A 21,818-nucleotide genomic window follows, 5' to 3' on the forward strand; every position below is an offset into this window, starting at 1 on the left:
GCGCAAAACAATACCCAGAGGAAACTGATAAATTTTACAAAGACCTAGACGATACACTGAACAAAATAGGAAACAAATCAATATTAATAATTGCTGGAGATTTTAATGCCAAAGTAGGAAAACGTCTCGACAGTGACACACTATGTTTAGGATCATACTCAAAAGGAAAACGTAACGATAACGGAGAAAAATTAGTCCAGTTCTGTGAACAGAGAAAACTTTTCATAACAAACAGTGCTTTCAACCACCCATCAAGACACCAGACAACATGGGTAGGACAAAGGAAAGACCAAACCCAAGACAAAATGATAACAATACACAACCAAATAGACTATATCATATGTCGACACCGCCATAAACACTACTCAACCAACTCGCGATCATACGGTGGTACACTGCTAACATCCGATCACAAACTTGTAAAAACGAATTTCAACATAAATGTGTACAGACAACGAAGACAGAAAGGTAAAACGGCAGTCAAAATAAACACGGCAAAAATAGTAAATGAGCGAGAATGTCGCATTCATTACCAATATGAACTTAACTCAAGTCTATTTAAAATAAAGCAAAACAGCAATCCAAACAATGAATGGAAAGAGACGCAAGCGGCAATGAAATATGCGGGGGAAGAAAGTGCAGGCTCTATTAATACAACTAAGAACAAACCAAATCGAACGCCTAACATCGCTATTAACGATCTATCGCGGCAACAAAAAGAACTTAGGATCAGGATACAAAACACGAAAGACTCGGAAGAAATAATAAACCTGAAAACGGAACGAAACAAAATACTGCATTCAATTCGATCACTTACAATAAAACACAGAAACGAGGAATTAGACAAAAAAGTGGAAGACATAGAAAAGTCCAAAAATAACGCATCGTCTATGTTCAAAGCGACGAAATCTCTGAACCGAAAACCATTCGAGAACCCAAAACTACAGGATAAATTTGGCAAACAGACAACAAATCCCAACGATATCCTTGACATTGTAACTGACCACTTCCAGCAGAAATTTCACAAACAAGTCTCACAAATATCGCCCTTCTCAGGAAACCCTAGAGACCTAAACAACCGCATCACAACAACTGAAGTTAGAAATAGCATAAAGTGCCTAAACAATAACAGATCCCCAGGCGAAGATGAAATTCCCGCTGAATTGCTGAAATGCGGTACACTCTCCCTGGATCTGAGCATTGCAAACATAATGAACAAAACATTCTCAACACACAAAGACTGGGACATAAACAGCGGTGTCCTAATTACAATACAAAAACCAGGAAAAACGAAAGGACCCGTAAACAACCTGCGCCCAATAACATTACTGAATACCATAAGAAAAAACACTGTCAACTATTGTCCTCAACAGAATTAGACCGAAAATAGAAAAATACCTATCACATAGCCAAAGCGGGTTTCGCCAAGACCGAAGCACATCGGACGTTGTATGGACACATAAATGGTTGGCAGCAAAGGCACTCAAAGAAAACATATCCATAACAATAACCGGAATCGATATGTCCGCAGCCTTTGATACGATCGACAGAGGAAAACTTTTGGAGATATTAACAGAAATAGTAGACGAAGACGAGCTCCGAATAATCCGATTTCTCCTCAGCAACACAAAGATACAACCAAGGATATACGGGGCCACAAAACAGACGCAGTTCGAAAGTAACATCGGGACCCCCCAAGGAGATAGTCTGAGCCCGATTCTGTTCACAATATACTTAGAACACGCTCTGAAAGAAGTTCGAAAAGTCATTCCAAAACCAACGACTCATATTGAGAATGCAATCCCTAGAGAAATCGCCTATGCAGATGATGTCGATTTTATTGGATCAACACCAGCAAATATAGACATCATACAAAATACCCTCATGAAATATAACCTCCAAGTCAATGCCAATAAAACCGAATTTACAACAATATCGAGGAACAAAGAGGAATGGAAAAGAACAAAGAAAGTCGGCTCACTAATTGGAGACACCGAGGATGTACAAAGAAGAAAACAGCTATCAAACGCCGCACTCAGTAAACTCACCAATGTATGGATTAGAGGTGACAAAATAAAGAGAAAAACCAAACTGAAACTGTACCATGCTCTTGTAAAACCGGTACTTCTGTATAACTGCGGCACTTGGGCGTTGACAAAATCCGAAGAAGAACATCTGGATGCCTTCCATCGCACACAGCTAAGAAGGGTACTGGACATCAAATACCCCAAAAAGATCTCAAATGAATCACTCTATAAGATCACAAGAGAAAGACCAATCTCCCTTGACATTTTACAACAACGATGGCAACTTTTCGGTCACATACTACGCAGGGACAAAAACATACCAGCAAACCAAGCCATGTCGGGATACTTCCAAAAACACGGGAACCTTTTCAGAGGAAGACCGATCACAACACTCCCTGTGATCCTAAACAAAAACCTCACAACACTTGGACAAAGCATTAGTCTCATAACGGCAGGGGACCTTGAAAATCTGAGAACCCTAGCAGAGGACCGGCAATATTGGAGACACCTCACACAGGAAATACTGGAAACAGCCAAGGCGACCCGATCTTTCGGTCGAGACGCGAAAGGCATCTAAGTCAGTAAGTCAAGTCATAAGAAAATTCCAGAGACCAAAACACAACAATAGTTACTATATTTTGTAAAAAGGTGAAGTCATGTTATTGCTTAATTGGAATCTACTACTATTACTACTACTACTACAACAACTACTACTACTACTACTACTACTACTACTACTACTACTACTACTACTACTACTACTACTACTACTACTACTACTACTACTACTACTACTACTACTACTACTACTACTACTACTACTACTACTACTACTACTATTACTACTACTTCATATTTAAATGCTTCCGGTTTTACTTTTACAAAGAACTTTTTGGCATATAATTATATCTTGTGAGGCTATATGGTCTTGTGGTATGACACTCGCTTTTGGATTGGAAGATCCTGGGTTCCTGCCTCACTCAGCGCATATTTGAGTCCTTGAAAAAGGCTCTTTACTCACATTCTCTTACCATGCCCAGGTATAAAATGAATATTTGGCTTTTAACAGTGTTGTCTCTGTCCGAAAAAAAAATTGTAATAATAATAGGGGTCATGTCACGTCCGTCATGTTATGTGCTGCTGTTGGCTAGGAACCCCTTGAACAGTGCTTTGAGCATATTTAGTGGATATTGCTCTATACAAAACCTCACATGTTTTTGACCATATCATAAAGCAGACCACTAAAAAGACAAAATGAAGTATTATGAATGAGGTTATTGGAAGTTTTTTTAAAAGGTAAATTTGTGAACTTTTATATTTGAAATGTTGAACTCATCCCCAATGCGTCACTCCCAAGGTAGAAACATGATGATGGGAACTCATTCAAAATTCAATACACAGGAGTTTACGAATCGCTTTGATATATCTTTTCAGGAGAAAATCCATGCCAGAACAACCCTTGTTTACATGGAAAGTGTATAGTCAACGGGCTCAATGGTTACACTTGTAAATGCTATCTAGGGTGGACTGGAACAAAGTGTACTCAACGTAAGGACTTGATTTTTTGCAATTTGTGACCCTGCGTCTCAAATTGGTATTATGTCAGAGTGATTTATATCATATGAACGGAATTTAAAACCGAAATGATGAGAGGCTTGAAATTTTAATCTTTATCAAGATACTATTATCATTATTATTATCATCATCATCATCATTATTATTATTATTATTATTATTATTATTATTATTATTATTATTATTATTATTATTATTATTATTATTATTAATATTATTATATTATTATTATTATTATTATTATTATTATTATTATTATTATTATTATCATTATTATTATTTTTATTATTATTATTATCATTATTATTATTATCATTATTATTATTATTATTATTATTATTATTATTATTATTATTATTATTATTATTATTATTATTATTATTATTATTGTCATCATCATCACAGTGATGCCAAAACTGTGGTTTCACCGGAAAAATAACTCCGGTCTGGAGCAAAAAATTCCGGGTTCCGGGCAACTTCTGTCAAATTCCGGTGAGGTCAATTTGTTCTAAGGATACCCCCCCCCCCCCCCCCCCCCCTCTAACCACCACATCATCACTACTGCTACAATCATCATCACTACCACTACTACTGCAACCACATCCACATCATCATCACTACCACTACTACTACAGCCACCACCACCACATAATTATCACTACCACTACTACAACCAGAGCTACAACCACCAGCATCACATCATCATTGCTACTACTTCTACTACAACCACCACCACATCATCACTACCACTACTACAACCACCACCACATCATCATCACAACCACTACTACTACTACAACCACCACCACCACCACCACATTATTATCACTACCTCTACTACTACAACCACCACAACCACATCATCATCACTACCTCTACAACCGCAACCACTACAAAACCACATCATCCCTACCAATACTACAACCAAAATCACCACATCATCATCACTACCACTACTACTACAACCACCACCACATCATTATCACTACCAATACTACTACAACCACTACCACCACATCATCATCACTACCACTACTACTACAACCACCACCACCACCACCACCACATCATCATCATTACCACTACTACTACAACCACCGCCACATTATCACTACCACTACTACAACCACCACCACGTCATCATTACAACCAATACTACTACAACCACTACCACCACATCATCATCACTACCACTACTACAACCACAACCATATCATCATCACTACCAATAATACTATAACTACCACCACCACGTCATCATCACTACCACTACTACTACACCACCACCACATTATCATCACTACCACTACTACTACAACCACCACCACCACATTATCATCACTACCTCTACTACTACAACCATCACCACCACCACCACCACATCATCATCACTACCACTACTACGACAACCACCTCCGCATCATCATCACTACCACAACTACTACTACAACCACCACCACCACATCATTATCACAGCCACCACCACCACATCATCATCACTACCACTACTATTACAACCACCACCACTACATCATCATCAATACCTCTACTACTACAACCACCACCACATCATCATCACTACTACTACAACCACCACCACCACATCATTATCACTTCCTCTACTACTACAACCACCACAACCACATCATCATCACTACCAATACTACTACAACCACCACCACCACATCACAATCACTACCACTACTACTACAACCACCACCACCACCACCACCACATCATCAAACCACATCATCATCACTACCACTATTACAACAAGCACCACCACCACTACTGCTACTACAACCACCACCACCACCACATCATCATCACTACCACTGCTACTACAACCACCACCACCACATCATCATCACGACCACTACTACTATAACCACCACCACATCATCATCATGATGGCCATAATTACTACAACCACCACCACTACATCATCATCACTACCACTACTACTACAACCATTATCACATCATCATCACTACCACTACTACTACAACCACCACCACCACATCATCATCACTACCAATACAACAACAACCAGTATCACATCTTCCTCTCACTATCGCCGGTACTACAGTCACTACCATTAGGTTTTGGAGCTTTACTTCATTTAAAATAATGAAACTGTGGGATTGTATTTGGCAATGGGTTTATATAGCATAATATAATTCTAATCAGTTATCTATTTAGAACTATACAATATGTAAATACAATGCCAAATACCATTCCAAATCACTTTTCTTATGTGTGGAAATTCCTCTTTCGGCATTGAAATTCCTACAAGTGGTGTCTGAAATTCATGTGAGCCAATTTATCACATTGCACATCGATCTCATGATCATCATCATCATCATCATCATCATCATCATCATCATCATATATCATCATCATCATCATCATCATCATCATCATTATCATCATCATCATCACTATCGTTGTCATCATTATATTATGTTTATTATATTTATTATTATTATTGTTATTATTATTATTATTATTATTATTATTATTATTATTATTATTATTATGTTGGATGATTTAGAAACTAAAAAATGAATTTATTGTACAAAATATAAGACCTAGTTATTTTTAATTTATTGAAGAGAGGGAATATAATTTTTTGAAATGATAAAAACTAACATTTTTCATTTCGCTTCATTTTAGATTTGAGGTTATTTTTTGACATTTGGTTCACTCTGACTTAATACCGTTTTGAGTGATTGGTCACCTGTATAATTGAATCTTTCTGTTTATCCCCATATCTAGCAAAAGCCATATTTAAATGATTATTCCAAAAGGTTGATAAATTTAACCTTATCTAATCTTAATAACCTTATATCTTTATTGTATGATAGAGGTGACCATCAACCCATGTCAGAACAACCCCTGTAACAACGGAATATGCAATGTTGTTGGTACTACCTACAGTTGCACTTGTTCACAAGGATGGACTGGACAAAACTGTAATGCAAGTAAGTGTAACTTCCATGTCTCGAATTTGATTTGAATTCAGCCTCTGTCCTCTTCAGTTTCATTTCACAACCAAAGCTTGTTTGCAGGCCTTGTCTTTTTTAAATAAATTTGGAATTAGCTTAAGCCGAGCTCATACTTTAATCTCCCTCATTGATATCCACCTTTTTACCTAACTGCACTGGCTGCTTGTTAAGAAAAGGATTAAATTCAAAGCGTATTATTAGTTCATCGTTGCCTTGGAGATACTGCCTTTCACTACTTTTCAGAACTAATTAAATGATATTCAGAACCCTGTTCATTGTGGCCGGCCAGTGATTGCACAAAGCTATAGTCAGATTTAAAATAAATGGCAAATGTTTTTCTTCTTTTTCTCAGCTGTCCCTCATTGTACAGCTTCAAAAATGTGTATGAACCGCTGAATCAATTTTTTTTTAAAATAAGAAGAATTTAATCATGAATTTTAAAACAGGTAGATTAAAATCGATAACAGGTAAGGATTGGAACTCAGAGAAGATTTACATTATTAAAATTATGAATTTTCCGCAAATCCATTTTTGAATGAATTCATTAAAATGGAATGTCTAGTTAATTGAAACTTAATCGATATACATACAGTATTTGAATATGAAGCAACGATTGGCTATTTTTTACTATCAGGCATCTCCATTTTATAACTATCAATAGACATTACTGATAAATACAAACGAAAGTGAACATTACGTGCTTCCAACATTATTTTGATTGCAAAATTTTGAGAAATAGCTTCTGTTTATGCCACAGAGAATTACATAAATTTAATGTAGATTGGTCAAAAGTAGAAATTCATCAATTTATGATACAGTGTTTCCAAAAATATGTACATGTGTTCAGCAATAACAACAACAACAACAACAACCAAGGAATACTGGACATATCAACCATTACATTCTGATGACAAGGATGATGAAAATAGAAATGGAAAGACTATGGAAAAATTCCGAGCATCACTAGCCAATGAAATGTAATTTTCCTCTAGTTTGTGAAGATTACAGCATGCCTTTTCCCATTATATCATTTATTGCCTCGTCGGTGAGAGTAGATGTGGTGTCGTCCTCTCAATCTTTCCCTCTACTTAGGCCCAATGACCTTTACTGGATTGCGCTTACGGTGATATGGGGGAAGTCAAAACTCCCTGGTTAGACCGTCTGCTTTAAAAACTTTTTCCGGTTTGTTTCTTTTTACTAAGAAGTTTAGTTAGCTTTTGATAAATGGTCAGAATATGTAGTGCTGCCTGATTAAAACCATGAATCATGTCAGTTTTTATATTTGCCAAATTTGGAGCCTTGGAAGTGATAATGGGCCACCGAATGGTAGCGTTGTCCAATACAATACAATTGGGTGCTTTGCGGGAAGGCAGAAATGGTATTTAGCCAGTCTTCAAACACCTTTGTATTGACCCCAGAATGATATTATCTACCTTCCAGATGATGCAGAGAAGGAAAAAATGGTTGGCATCCTTTTAAATATCCAGTATCTTCATCACCAGCAAGAATAACAATTATCATCTGTCCAGAAACTGTAGGCCATTTTCTGCCTGAATTATCAGACGTCCAATATTTTGTCGGATGTATATTTACACTCACCCAGCTCCACACATCTTTGGATGATATCCATATCAAAGTAGTCTAGGATCCTTTTCTTTTCCTACCACGTTGTTCCACACTGGTGATCTCTCTCCTGTATTTCGATAACCATCTTCTCATGGTTGATTGTGAAATTAAAATTCCATAGCCGTCCTATTTAATGGCTTATTGACATATTGATAGAACTTCTCGCAGCTTTACAAGAGTGGAACCGATAGAGATTTTGTATTGTATCGCTTTGTTTAAGAGCCCAATTTGCTTTAAAAACCTTTAAAGGCTTGTGAAATGTTCATGCATAGACAAAAAATTTCAAATTTATATAAACAGCATTCATTGTTAATTTGACCATATTGAGTGTACAATCACTATTTCAAATGATTTAAAGCTAGAGAATTCATATCAGTCTTTGGTAATTGCGACATGTATATAATATGCCAGAAATAATAACTTCAAAATTTAATGCAAACTACATAAGTGGTAAATTATAACAGTTAAAGCGAATTGTTTTTATTTGGAAACAAGTATGACGTGAACTCATAATAACTAGCCGGAACTACCGTGTCAGCACGAGATTTTTTTGAAAAACGATGGATTCATCTCATATTTTGTGACTCCAACTTGTTTACATATTTAACAGTGTAAAATTTCTAATTTTATGAGTTTTAGAGTAGTTTTTTTTAATAGGTCTTAAAAAAGAAAGCTTTCCAAAATCAATATTCAGTTAAGACAAATTGATTCAGAGGTTGACAAAACTTTTTACAACTTTAGATAGTGGGATAGCTGAGAAAAACCAGAAAAATATGCACCATTAATAACAAATCTGACTATAATTATTATGATACCTCTTTTGTTTTGGGGAAAACACAATTTTACTATAATGTAACAGCAAATAAAGAATTACAAGACACCCCTACAATCCTTTATTTAAAAAATCCATAGCAGTTCATTTTTTTCATGGAAGTATCCGATTTTACTAAAAACAAATTTTGATGCATAATGATATCCTGACAATGATAATTCTTAATGTTAAATCATTAGGGTCAGCGTGGCTCAGCGGTTTGATCTTTGCTTTGTACCCAAAAGGTACTGAGTTCCAATACCCATTTCGTTTTGTGACCTCGCACTGCACTGCGGCTGATGCCTTGGTTATTCTGGTCTTCCTTTGGAATAGACCCTAAAGAAAACTTTCCTCTATGGGATGAATATAGGGAATTTGATTTTTTTTTTTAGCTTTTTTTTCATTTTAAAATTCCAGACCGATCATTGTAAAAAAGAATATATAATTTTGATAAGAAATTTTATAGATGAGGTATTTGGAGGGTTATAATGATGACATTCTTAAACTCTTGCATCTGAAATTTTAAAATCTTTCTCAATGTGTGCCCCCGACTTGCTCGAAATTCCCAATGCATGAGTTCAAGCATTAGTTTAAAACTTATCTGTCTGAATTTTGTTTAAAAGATAGTATATGAAATAAGACATCCGTCTAGTTGTATTTGTTTGTTGGGTTTTTTGTTGTTGTTATTGGGTTATCAATCTTGTTTTATTTAAAGTCAATGTGATTTGTTTTTAAGCGATTAGAGTTGAATGTTTTGGAGGTACAGCTCTTTATAAGATTTCATCATCAACGTCATCATCTTCATATTATTATTATTAGTGCGGAGCGGTCCCAAGCATGTTTAGGACCATCGGTTCTACAGTACCAGGGATATACGAGAACCGCAAGGACCGGTTCCGGTTCCAAGAACCGGTTCTTTTTCGACATTGGCCAATCACAAGGCATCGTAGGGACCGTCAAACGATGGGATCGTGCCTATAGTAGATGGCTGTAGAACCGCTAAGTGTAACTGAGAGCGGAGAAGGCTTATTACCTCAAAACATGAAAATAGTGCTACAGCACTATCCATTAAGCATGTGTGTGAGTGTGTGTGTGTGTGTGTGTGTGCGTGCGTGCATGTGTGTGTGTGTGTGTGTGCGTGTGTGTGTGTGTCTGCGAAGATTGATGGAGCGGGTCAGGTCAATGTTAGTGTTAGGGAAAAGGGATTGTAAATATTTTGTGTCTGTGGCATGCTGGACCAAAAGTATGGGAAGTGTTTGTTTTGATTTGTTTTGGGGTTTTTTTCTTCGTCTCCATTCCTTTTTTCTATTTTTGTGCGGCTATGTGGTCTTGTGTTATGACACTCGCTTTCGGATCGGAATGTCCTGGGTTCGAGCCTCACTCTGCACCTAGTTGAGTCCTTGAAAGACTCTATACTCACATCCTATCACCGTAATCAGCTGTAAAATGAGTACCTGGTCGTCAACAGTGTTGTCTCTGTCGGAAAAAAGATTGTAACATCGCCTAACAGGCGTCATGTCTAGTTCTACATGTTACGTCTTGCTATTAGTCAGGACCCATTGTAAAGCGCTTTGAGTACATTTAGTGGATATTGCGTTATATAAAAGCTCAATTTATTTTTTTATTTTGATTTTTAAAAAATATTTCTACCTTTGGATAAGACGCTAGTCTATCCCAAAGTACTTTTCGCCAGATCTAACAAACCCAGCTACCCATTCACTGCTGAGTAGACAGGGAGTTCAGAGAAAAAAAAAGCTCGACTGCACCCGGGTCGATCTCTGGCTTTTGCGTATAAAGAGTGCTCTATCAACTGAGCTATCGGGGCCCCCAAATATTCTATTGGGCTTTTTAAAAATACAGACGTTATAAAAAAAACCAAACTAAATTATAATATTATTGTATTATTTTTAATGACAACAATGCGAAAGGAGTGGCGACAAGAGATAGACAAAAGAAGACAAAAAATTGGAATTGCTAGGTTCGAAACACACACACACACAGACACACACACACACACACACACACACACATCTTTAGTAGTCACATTCATTTCAAACAATAATCCATTAGAGAAGAGGAGTCATGCCTTCATCATAGATCATTGTCATTGCGATCATTATGGTGTAATAAATTTTGAAATTTACCCCGTATAATGAAATCGTCTAAGGCGTGCGCCTCCTGTTCCCCCCATCTCACACACGAAAGGGCGGTTTGCGGAGTGGAGGGAGATGGTCGTCTGTGTCGTTTAGTGTTTAGCAAAGGGGGGGGGGGGTGCGATTAATCAAGTGGGATGGGTGGTGATTTGTGGAAGATAGGCAAAAGAACCGAGGCAAAGAATCGCTGGGGCAGTAGTATGGCGGGAAAATCGCTGGGACCGTTGAAAGGTTATAAGAAGTAAGGACCGCCAACGGTTCTCCACTTTGGGACCGGTCCCCGGTTCTCAGCTAAAGGACAGTGGGACCGTCCCAAGGACCGGTCCTCAGCGCGGCACTAATTATTATTATTATTATTATTATTATTATTATTATTATTATTATTATTATTATTATTATTATTATTATTATTATTATTATTATTATTATTATTACTATTATTATTATTATTATTATTATTATTATTATTATTATTATTATTATTATTATTATTATTATTATTATTATTATTATTATTATTATTACTATCATTATCATTATCATTATTATCATTATTATTTATTATTATTATTATCATTTTTTTAAAAAAAATTATAATTGTTATTATTATCATTATTATTATTATTATTATTATTATTATTATTATTATTATTATTATTATTATTATTATTATTATTATTATTATTATTATTATTATTATTACTATTACTATTATTATTATTATTATTATTATTATTATTATTATTATTATTATTATTATTATTATTATTATTATTATTATTAGCATCATCATCATTGCCTGTACTCTATAAATCCTGTCTAATGTTTGTCAACTTATTCGTTTTTATCACATCCTGGATCAGGGTATAGACAAACAGTTTCCATCCTTTTCTATTTTGAGCTAACTTTTTTTTATCTCGTTCCATGTCTTATCACTTTTTTGTATATCAGATTCCTTAACTCTATTCCATGTTCCCCGTTGTCTTCCCCTTGATCTTCTGCCCTGAGGGTTCCAGTCCAATACTTTCTTTGTTATAGTGGAGTCATTCTTTCTAAGGGTGTGTCTAATCCACCTCAATCATCTTCTTCCTTCACTTTAACATATAGAAATTAGTCCCATGTATCATGTTTGTTACTATCAATTCAATTTCCATTTTCCATATTTTACTACTGAATTCAATTATTTTGTAGTCAATTTCTTAAATTAGTCAACAGAACCAGTGTATTTTTTTTTGGGGGGGGGGGGGAGTTGGTTTTAAATTTAATGCCATTCCAAATGTTCACTATACAATTAACTAAAACCTTTGTCAAAATTCAGTTTTACATTTTGAAATATAAATTTATCACCTCTTGTAAAAGTAACAGGAGAAAATGTAAAAAGGACTGTTGGATCCACATCATACAAAAAATGAACAATTTTATATCATTGAATTAAATCCCCACGAGGCCTTCTATATCTTAAACTTGGTAGACCTAGAGTTGATAATATTTCCTTGTAAGACATGGATTCCAACCCAAGAAGCAATCTAATTGCTCGCTTTTGTTTACCACACATAAAACTTTTTAGGTTCTGGGTCGTATTTAAGTTATATAAAAAAAAAACTTTAGCTTTAATTTTACTATTGTTAGATATTACTTTAAAATTGTTATTCTGTTTTATCAGAGTCAGGACAATTTTTAAACCATGACTTTTTAATTAACCTAATATCCACTAATCGGACTCAAAGCATTTTACAAAGAGTACAGGCCAACTGGACGTGAATATGTAACACCTATAAAGTGCTATCATAGTATTTGTTGTTGTTTTTTCTCGAAAAATGAAATGTTTATTCCAGCCTTGTAATCAATTTACAACTGACTATGGTAAGAAAATGACAGTAAAGAACCTTTTTCTAAGGAATTAATTTTTCCCCAGCTCATATCGGAGCTCAATCTTTGATCGTTTAGGTCACAAGTTGAATGTCATACTGTTGGACCAGAAACTTGAAAGTAACTCCAGTAAATAGATCATGACACCCGATTGAATTTAAATTCACATATAATCAGTATTTTTACCGTTCTGTCTAACTGAATGTCTCTGCCTTTCAAAAATAATTTGACTAGGGATGCCCTTTTTGTGGATAAAGCTGGAAAACCGCCTTTTTGAAATCTTCTGTTTGACCTTGGTTGATATTGTGAGGTGATTTTTTAAAATGAAAGTATTGGTTGTTTAACGGCAACAGTTAAGGGTGAGCAAGGTGGATATGTATCCTTGTCTATAATTTAAGGAGAGAAGTTTTGCACGAAATATTTTCATAAAATATGATCTTTACAAGAAAAATCTCAGGCTTTTTTACTTTTGACAAAGGACATCCCTGTTTGACAAATCTCTACTTATTTCATATTGTCTTACAAAATCATGTTATTTTGTTTTGCTTGTCTGCTGATTTAAAAATTTATTTTGTGTGTTTAAAATAACTTAATATGCACCCCGTTTGTTGTCTTTTTCTTTTTCCTTCATAAAAACAGCAAGATATACTTTTTACAACATGCCCTCATTTATAAAGCTGACAAAAAGTCAGATGATTGGAATACTTATTCTCTATTGGAAAATATTGTCGGATATGGTCTGAATGAAGTATATCATGCCGCATGTATTTTAGGACGAAAAAAGCAAAAAGATTTGGAGGTGGCAGCGTGAATGTTTGGGGAGCAACACTGAATCAGGGAAGACAAAACTAGTACCAGTTAGGGTTAACCTTACAAGCATTGCATTGAAAAGATTCTTCAATTCCATGCACCATTTTCCAGAAATGAAGCTGATAGTGCACCAGCACATTGAGCAATTCCCTCAAGAGCATTTGTCTTTAGAATCACCTACTCAGTCATTTCTGCAGTGTTCCTAGATTTTTAATTGATTGGACGTATTATTCCAAGAATCAACAAACCAAATTGTTACAGCAAAGAACATTTATTAAACAACCATACATGTGTACAGGATGACTGTTGGGTATAAAATGGCTCCCAACAAGGTAGCCAGTAGAACAGACACTAGTTGTGAACGATACTACATTAGATGGACGATACAAGTTATGATACTTGAATACAATAACTTTCATTCACATCAATCTCAACCCAATAGAATGTGAATTTGGGGAATGATCAGGGCTGTGCTCTCTATACTCGTACTAATCAATCACTCAACCTGCTGCATCTAGAAAATGGTCTTATTGAAAAATGGTATAAAATTCAGTAACTTTTAATCACTTGTTGGGTCTATTTCATGTGTCGTCTATTCCAAACTTTTATCATAGCAAAAAAAATGAACAGACATATTCATCTTCTCACTTTTTGAATTTCCCCCTTCATAGATGTAAGCATTGCAACAAGTTCTCTTAACCTTACTCCTTTTGGGCAATTTCTGATTTATTTTGCAAGTTGAATTATATGCTTACTCTGAAGATTTCATATCGTTCTGAAGTATAAGAGAGAAGAAATATAATTGAAAAGTCATTCTCAAGTTGTTTTTGGCACAGTTTACTTTAGAATTATTTTGAGAAATTTATTACCAAAAGGATTATCTTTGGACCTTTTTTCTGAAACAGATGTTTAAACTTTTTACCAACCATAAGAAAACATTGAAGAAGATGAGTTTCATATTGGTTTATTGAAGGTTGAGTTGGCCATGCATTGTTGTGTGATTCTATGTGTATGGCGCTGGCTTCCGGCGACAACAGACGTGTTGTGAATATTTACCTATTTTCTACACATATTTTTATTCATTATCATTCAATCGCCGGAATTTAAGCCTAATTTTTATTCAAAATGGATGTGAAGTATATATTGTTCCTGATTTTTATATATATTAGTATATTTATAAGCATAAATGGTGTTTTAGCCTGTGATTTTGCTGCCAAAAGCCTATCGATAACATATACTCCAGAGACTCTCCGATCCCTCCAACCTGTGTCACCCCCACCACCCACTATTGACACATCGTTTATTAAAGTAAGAAAGAGGGGGAGAAAAGGAGGAATAAAAACAAAATTTAACAGACGGCCTTTTCGTCCATTTTTACCCTGTGTAGTGACAGATAATGTAAGATCACTGAAAAATAAAATTGATGAACTGTTTTCACAGTGTCGTTTTAATAGTGACTATCGTCAAGCCTCCATAATAGCGTTAACAGAGACTTGGCTATCTCCTCAAATACCATCATCATGTTTTGATATTGAACAATATTCACTATTTCGAGGAGATCGGACTAATGTAAATAAACGAACTGGGGGTGGGGTGTGCACATATATTAACAACAAATGGTGCCACCCCAATAACTGTCAGATAAAGAAAATGTATTGTGACGATTATATTGAATTTATTACTGTTTCGTCACGACCATATTATCTACCCCGGGAATACACTCATGTCATCATCATCAACGTCTACATTCCACCATCATCAGACAACACCACAGCGAAAAATATTTTGAGGAAAGAAATACAGGATATTCAAATTAAGTCACCCGATGCCGTATTGATGGTCACTGGCGATTTTAACCAATGTAACGATTTTACTCTCCCGGGACTTCATCAATACGTGGACTGCGAGGCAAGGGACAAAAAAACATTAGATTTATTCCTGTGTAATATTAAAAATAGTTATAAATGTTTACCCCGTGCCCCATTAGGTTTATCTGACCACTGCATGCTCTTGCAACTCCCCACCTACCGCCCTGTTTTTAAACGTGTAAAACCAGTAAAGAAAAGTGTACAGATCTGGAACGGAAGTGTGTGTGAAGATTTGCGTGGTTGTTTTGAATGCACTGACTGGAATGTTTTTATCGAATCATGTGATAGTGTGGATGAGCTGAATGACTGTGTGAGTGAGTATTTAAAATTCTGTGAACAGCTAGTGTCTTGTAAAAAAGAAATAAAATATTATCCTAACAACAAGCCTTGGATAACAAAAGATCTAAAACTTTTATTGAACCAAAAGAAAACTCTCTTTACTAGTGGAAACAAAAAAGATCTGAAAACAAAACAAAAAGAGATAAAGAGAGTAATATCTAGTTGTAGAGACAAGTACAAAAATAAAATTGAAAAATGCTTTTCTTCTGGGGATATACGGGACACGTGGCGGGGGCTTAAAACTGCTGTTAACTATAATCCAAAGCCCACGATTATATCAGAAGACATCGAAATTGAAACTCTAAATAAATTTTATTCACGTTTCGACACAGCAAACAAATTTGATATTGAAAATGAAAAACATAAATTAGACAGGGCTTTGGAAGATGAAATGACTATTGAGGTCAGTGAAGAAGAAACGAGATTCGTATTTTCGAAACTAAACGAGAGGAAGGCTGCTGGGCCGGATGGATTGAAAGGAAAATTATTAAAAGAATGTGCCCATCAGCTTTCCCCCATTTATACACATATTTTTAACTGGTCCTTCCAAAGCGTTTCGATCCCTGAAATTTGGAAAACTGCAAAAATTATTCCTGTTCCAAAAAAAAGAAAAACTTGAAACTATGAACGATCTCAGACCTGTTGCACTGACTTCAATAGTCATGAAATCTTTAGAAAAACTTGTTCTTGTTAAAATTAGGAATCAGTTTAAGCCATTGAGTGATAGTCATCAATTTGCTTGCAAACCAGGACGTGGCGTAGAGGATGCCATTTTGCTGTTTACAAACAACATCTACAGGCATCTAGATCACGCTAGGAGCTATTGCAGATTGCTTTTTGCAGATTTTTCTTCAGCGTTCAATACAATGCAACCTCAGTTGGTTGTTCAAAAATTGACTAGTCTGAATTTAAACAAGTATATAATTGTTTGGGTGCTCGAATTTCTTACGGAGAGAGCACAATATGTTCAATTAGGACAAAACAAATCTTCCTGTATAACTACAAATACTGGTGCTCCTCAAGGTTGTGTATTGTCCCCTGTATTATTCACAATATACACGAATGACTGTAGAAGTCAAAACCTGAGTGTACCTTTAATAAAGTTTGCAGATGACACCGCTCTTCAAGGCCTCATAACAAATGGCAACGAAGTGGCTTATAGGCAAGAAATTGATAGATTTGTGTCTTGGTGTGATGCCCACCACCTAGAGCTTAACATAAGCAAGACAAAGGAGCTAGTGATTGACTTTAGGAGAGTGAAGGAACCGATAGAACCGTTAAAATTAAAGGACCAATTCGTCCAGCGAGTTCCTCACTACAAATACCTTAGTGTAACGATTGATGACAGGCTCAAGTGGGATGAACACTTGAAAATAATTAAGCATAAGATGTGCATACGTACATATTTTTTATCAAAACTCTCTTAGTTTAAAATAGATAAAACCCTCTGCACATTATTTTATAGAGCAGTAATTGAAAGTGTTTTGTCATTTTGTATAACAGCTTGGGGAGGCAATTGCTTAGCAGTGGAAAGGAACAAAATAAATTCAAATATTAAAAAATCCATTAAACGCTATATAAATGATGTTGACGATGTAGATCTTTTATACGAGAAATTTTGTATAAATAAAATAACTAAAATATTAAATGACCAGTATCATCCACTAAGACCATCAATTATTATGTCAGAAAGAAGTGGTCGCCCTTTCTCTATTTCAACGAAAACAGAGAGACACCGAAAATCTTTTCTGCCGTCCAGTATTAGGCTTTATAACAACAAGCAATAATCATTTTATATAATAATTTCTCATTTTTACTTTTTAAAAATATAAATATTAAATTAATAATTTATTTGTTTTGCAATCTTTTCAATTTTCAATTTATAGTGACAGTTTTAACTATTATACAGTGTTGAAATTATTCATATTATAAAGTGCAGCTCTGGTTATAGAGCTGCTCCTTTTTTAAAAATATATATACATCCTATTTCCATTGTATTTTTATCTTATTGTGTAAATTATAACACGTCTGTACAAAAAATTTCCTTTTTGGGATGCAATAAAGTATTATTATTATTATTATTATTATTATTATTATGTTGGGTTTATTTTATGATTTGTTTCCCATGTCTTCCAAGGAATTGTATCCAACCCATGTCAAAACAACCCCTGTAACAACGGACAGTGTACAGCCATAGGTAACAGCATCAGTTGTACTTGTCTACAAGGATGGATTGGGCCAACTTGTAATACAAGTAAGGATAGAATTTTGTCCGTTCTCCAAAGTGATCAAACTAGATTTATTTCGCCCAAAAGTGGATTTGCTCAATTACATTAATTAAGTTGATTAATTTTAATTCTTAAAGTGAGTAAAAATATCTGAGAAAATATGAAAGTGCATGAGTATATGTTATGTAAAGTTGTATACTGGTGTAGGTGTTTTGTTTTGTTTACCTTTGTATGATGATATTTATTTATTTATTCTTACTTTTATATGTTATTACTCTTATGTACTCTGAGTAATATGCAGCATATTCTGACAATAAAGACATTTTTGATCTTATTGAATTTACTCATTGGACTTAAAACCTTTTGCTTGTTTAGACGTAAGGTTTGTCAGCTTGCTGTTAGAGAGTTTATCAGTCCATTTGATCCTCAAGATGGATATTTTACTAATGTTGACAACAACATGAATTGTGTATGTGATCGTTTTGTTACATTGCAGTTTTCTGAGTCGTTTTAGGGGAGTTAAACTTTTAAAGAAAATATCCTGATCACAGTATTTTGGCTAGAAGTGATGACTGTCCTATTCTATACCATACCTCTTATAATTCCAACCTTCAGTCAGGTGTTCATTTGTACTTGAAATAGATGAGGTAATGTGTGAAGTGTCTTGTTCTTGTCTTATTACACCAATTTATCAATAGCCTTGTTATCTGTTTTGTAAGGGATCACAACTCAGCCTTGTTTACCAAACCCCTGTGTACATGGAACGTGTACAACTTTGAGTATCACAGACTATAGATGTACTTGTAGTTCGGGTTATACAGGTCTCAGGTGTGATCAAGGTAAGAAACTTTCATTTCATCAATACCATTATTACCATACAGGTTTTTTCAAATGGTAACATAATTTGACACCCAAGACTCGGGTGTATTTTATCACCAGATAATTTGGGTGTATATTGTTTCCAGATAATTCGACACCAGAAACTTGGATATCTATTTTCACCAGATAATTCAGCACCCTGAAACGTCGAGTCTTTATTTTAATTTGTTGTTTTTGTTGCTGTTTTCTATTATTTTTGTCTATTCAAAAACGCCAAACTCACAATTTCTATCATTCTCGATTCGTCTCCCACACTCACGTAAACCGTCAACAGTACATGAACAACTCTCTCTCTCTCTCTCTCTCTCTCTCTCTCTCTCTCTCTCTTATATATATATATATATATATATATATAAATATATATATATATATATATATATATATAATATATATATAATATACATATACGTTATTATTATTAAATGTTATTAAAAAGGTGAAGGATAATATTTTATACAAACAACTGAAAGGATGGTTGTATAGCTATTGATATAATTACTACAATAAACATGTATAATATAGTCTTGATAGGTTGTTAAGATTATAGAAGTCATTTGTGGAATTAGTTAACTGGAACGCTGTTTAATTGAAATTATTTCTGGGTAACGTTGCTGTTCGAATTAAGTGTGTTTAAATTTTAAAATTGCAATTATCGAATATCACCTTGAAAATAATCTTGCACAGGCAATTGCTGAGAAAGTCTGTCAGCCTTATTGCTATCCCACTATGAATGCAATGCTTGGCCAATTGATTAAATGAGCAATCTGCAAGAACTAGGTTATGCCGTTTTAAGGTTTCTGGATCAAGAGCTTAACATATGTTCAATGTTTCATATAAAAAATAATAACAGGATATTGAAATCCAGTTTATGGAAGAATGAGCCATTTAAGCATTTTTATCACTGCCTTGGTCAATTTTTAAGAAACCAGCATATTCTTCAAGATCTTATTACTTTAAAAAAAGAATGACATTTTTTCTGACCTAAAAAACGAGGTGGAATTTATCATTTATTTGACTTTAAATCTCTCAAAACAGTCGCAAATGCCTGTTCATCCAACCCATGTATAAGAGGAAATTGTGATGCAATTGGGTTGACACAATTCAAATGCACTTGTCCTGCCGCGTACACAGGGCAATACTGTGAAACAGGTTTTAAATCTTTTGAAAAAATTATTTCCTCTTACTTTCTTTTCCTTTTTATTATTTTCTTATTTACTTTAATATTTCACTTTTTTGCTTTTTTAATATTCTTTTTTCATTCTCTTTTGTTATATGGTCATACTTTATTTGCTACTGCATGTGTCCCAAGTTCTTGGTAATGCTTCCTTTCCATGCTATGGTGATATTTCTGTCTTGTGATGTAAGTCCTGTTGTATGTCATTGTCTTGTCCTTTGAAACTCAGCATATCACCTGTAGGTCCCTCGATCGGATTTTGTCATGGCAGAGAAAAGTTTATTCCTTGGATACGGCTCTTTGCTCACATTCTGTCACCATACAAGGGTGTAAAACAAGTATCTGGTCGGTAACAGCATTCTTTGTCGGAAAATGATTATAGCGTTTTACTTTCCCTACAAGTTGAGTGTTGCTCTTGGCTGGAGACCCCGCCCCATCCTGTAATGATTTTATCCCTTTTTGGGGGGGGGGGGGGGGGGGTTCTTTTCTGTGTTTGGGTAATGTTTTTATTCTGACATTTGAGCAATATTTTGTTGTCTTGTTTGGATAATGATTTTGTCCGATGTTTGGTTTATGTTTTTGTTCTGTGGTTTGGGTATAGTTCTGTTCTGTTATTTGGGTAATGATCCTTTCCTGTGGTTTTGGTAATGCCTCTGGCCGTAGTGTGAGTTCTCCCTTTAATGTTTTTTTTTTCCTGTGGTTTGAGTACTGCTTATGGTTTGTTTGTTTTTTTTTTGTTTTGTTTTGTTTTTTGTTTGTTTTTTGTTTGTTTTTTGTTTTGTTTTTTTGTTGTTTTTTTTTTTTTTTTGGGGGGGGGGGGAGGGGGGTTAATGCTTATGTCACGATGTTCAGGTGATGCTATTGTTTGGTGGTTTTGTTGATGCTTATGTCAAAAAGAGGAGGTAATTTTTCTGTTTCATGCTGTGAACGTGATAATTATAACACTGATGATGATAGTAAAATTATTATTATTATTATTATTATTATTATTATTATTATTATTATTATTATTATTATTATTAATATTATTATTATTATTATTATTTATTATTATTAATTATTATATTATTATTATTATTATTATTATTATTATATTATTATATTATTATTATTTATTATTATTATTATTATTATTATAATTATTATTATTTTATTATTATTATTATATTAATTATTATTATTATATATTATTATATTATTATTATTATTATTATTATTATTATTATTATTATTATTATTATTATTATTATTTATTATTATATTATTATTAATATTATTATTATTATTATTATTATTATTATTATTATTATTAATATTATTATTATTATTATTATTATTATTATTATTATTATTATTATTATTATTATTATTATTATTATTATTATTATTATTATTATTATTATTATTATTATTATTATCATATCTATATATTATTATTATTATTATTATTA

At 34.1% G+C, this 21,818-nt stretch overlaps 1 protein-coding gene across 4 annotated transcripts in view; it reads left to right on the forward strand.

Annotated features, from left to right (window-relative positions):
* LOC144968774 (uncharacterized) overlaps positions 1-21,818 on the forward strand; it is a 137,462-nt gene that overhangs the window by 87,766 nt on the left and 27,878 nt on the right. For all 4 annotated transcript variants that reach the window (XM_078907433.1, XM_078907431.1, XM_078907432.1 and 1 more), the window contains 5 exons: positions 3,462-3,575; positions 6,470-6,586; positions 18,224-18,340; positions 19,034-19,153; positions 20,229-20,316. Coding sequence is in view for 1 of the 4 variants with exons in the window: in XM_078907431.1 (XP_078763557.1) it covers positions 3,462-3,575; positions 6,470-6,586; positions 18,224-18,340; positions 19,034-19,153; positions 20,229-20,316 (556 nt within the window). In the remaining 3 variants the exon portion in view is untranslated. The remainder of the gene's footprint in view (positions 1-3,461; positions 3,576-6,469; positions 6,587-18,223; positions 18,341-19,033; positions 19,154-20,228; positions 20,317-21,818) is intronic.

This window comes from Berghia stephanieae, chromosome 3, assembly GCF_034508935.2.
Source record: "Berghia stephanieae isolate SIO BIC M18660-M18661 chromosome 3, UCSD_Bste_1.3, whole genome shotgun sequence".
Classification (NCBI taxonomy): Eukaryota; Metazoa; Mollusca; class Gastropoda; order Nudibranchia; family Aeolidiidae; genus Berghia; species Berghia stephanieae.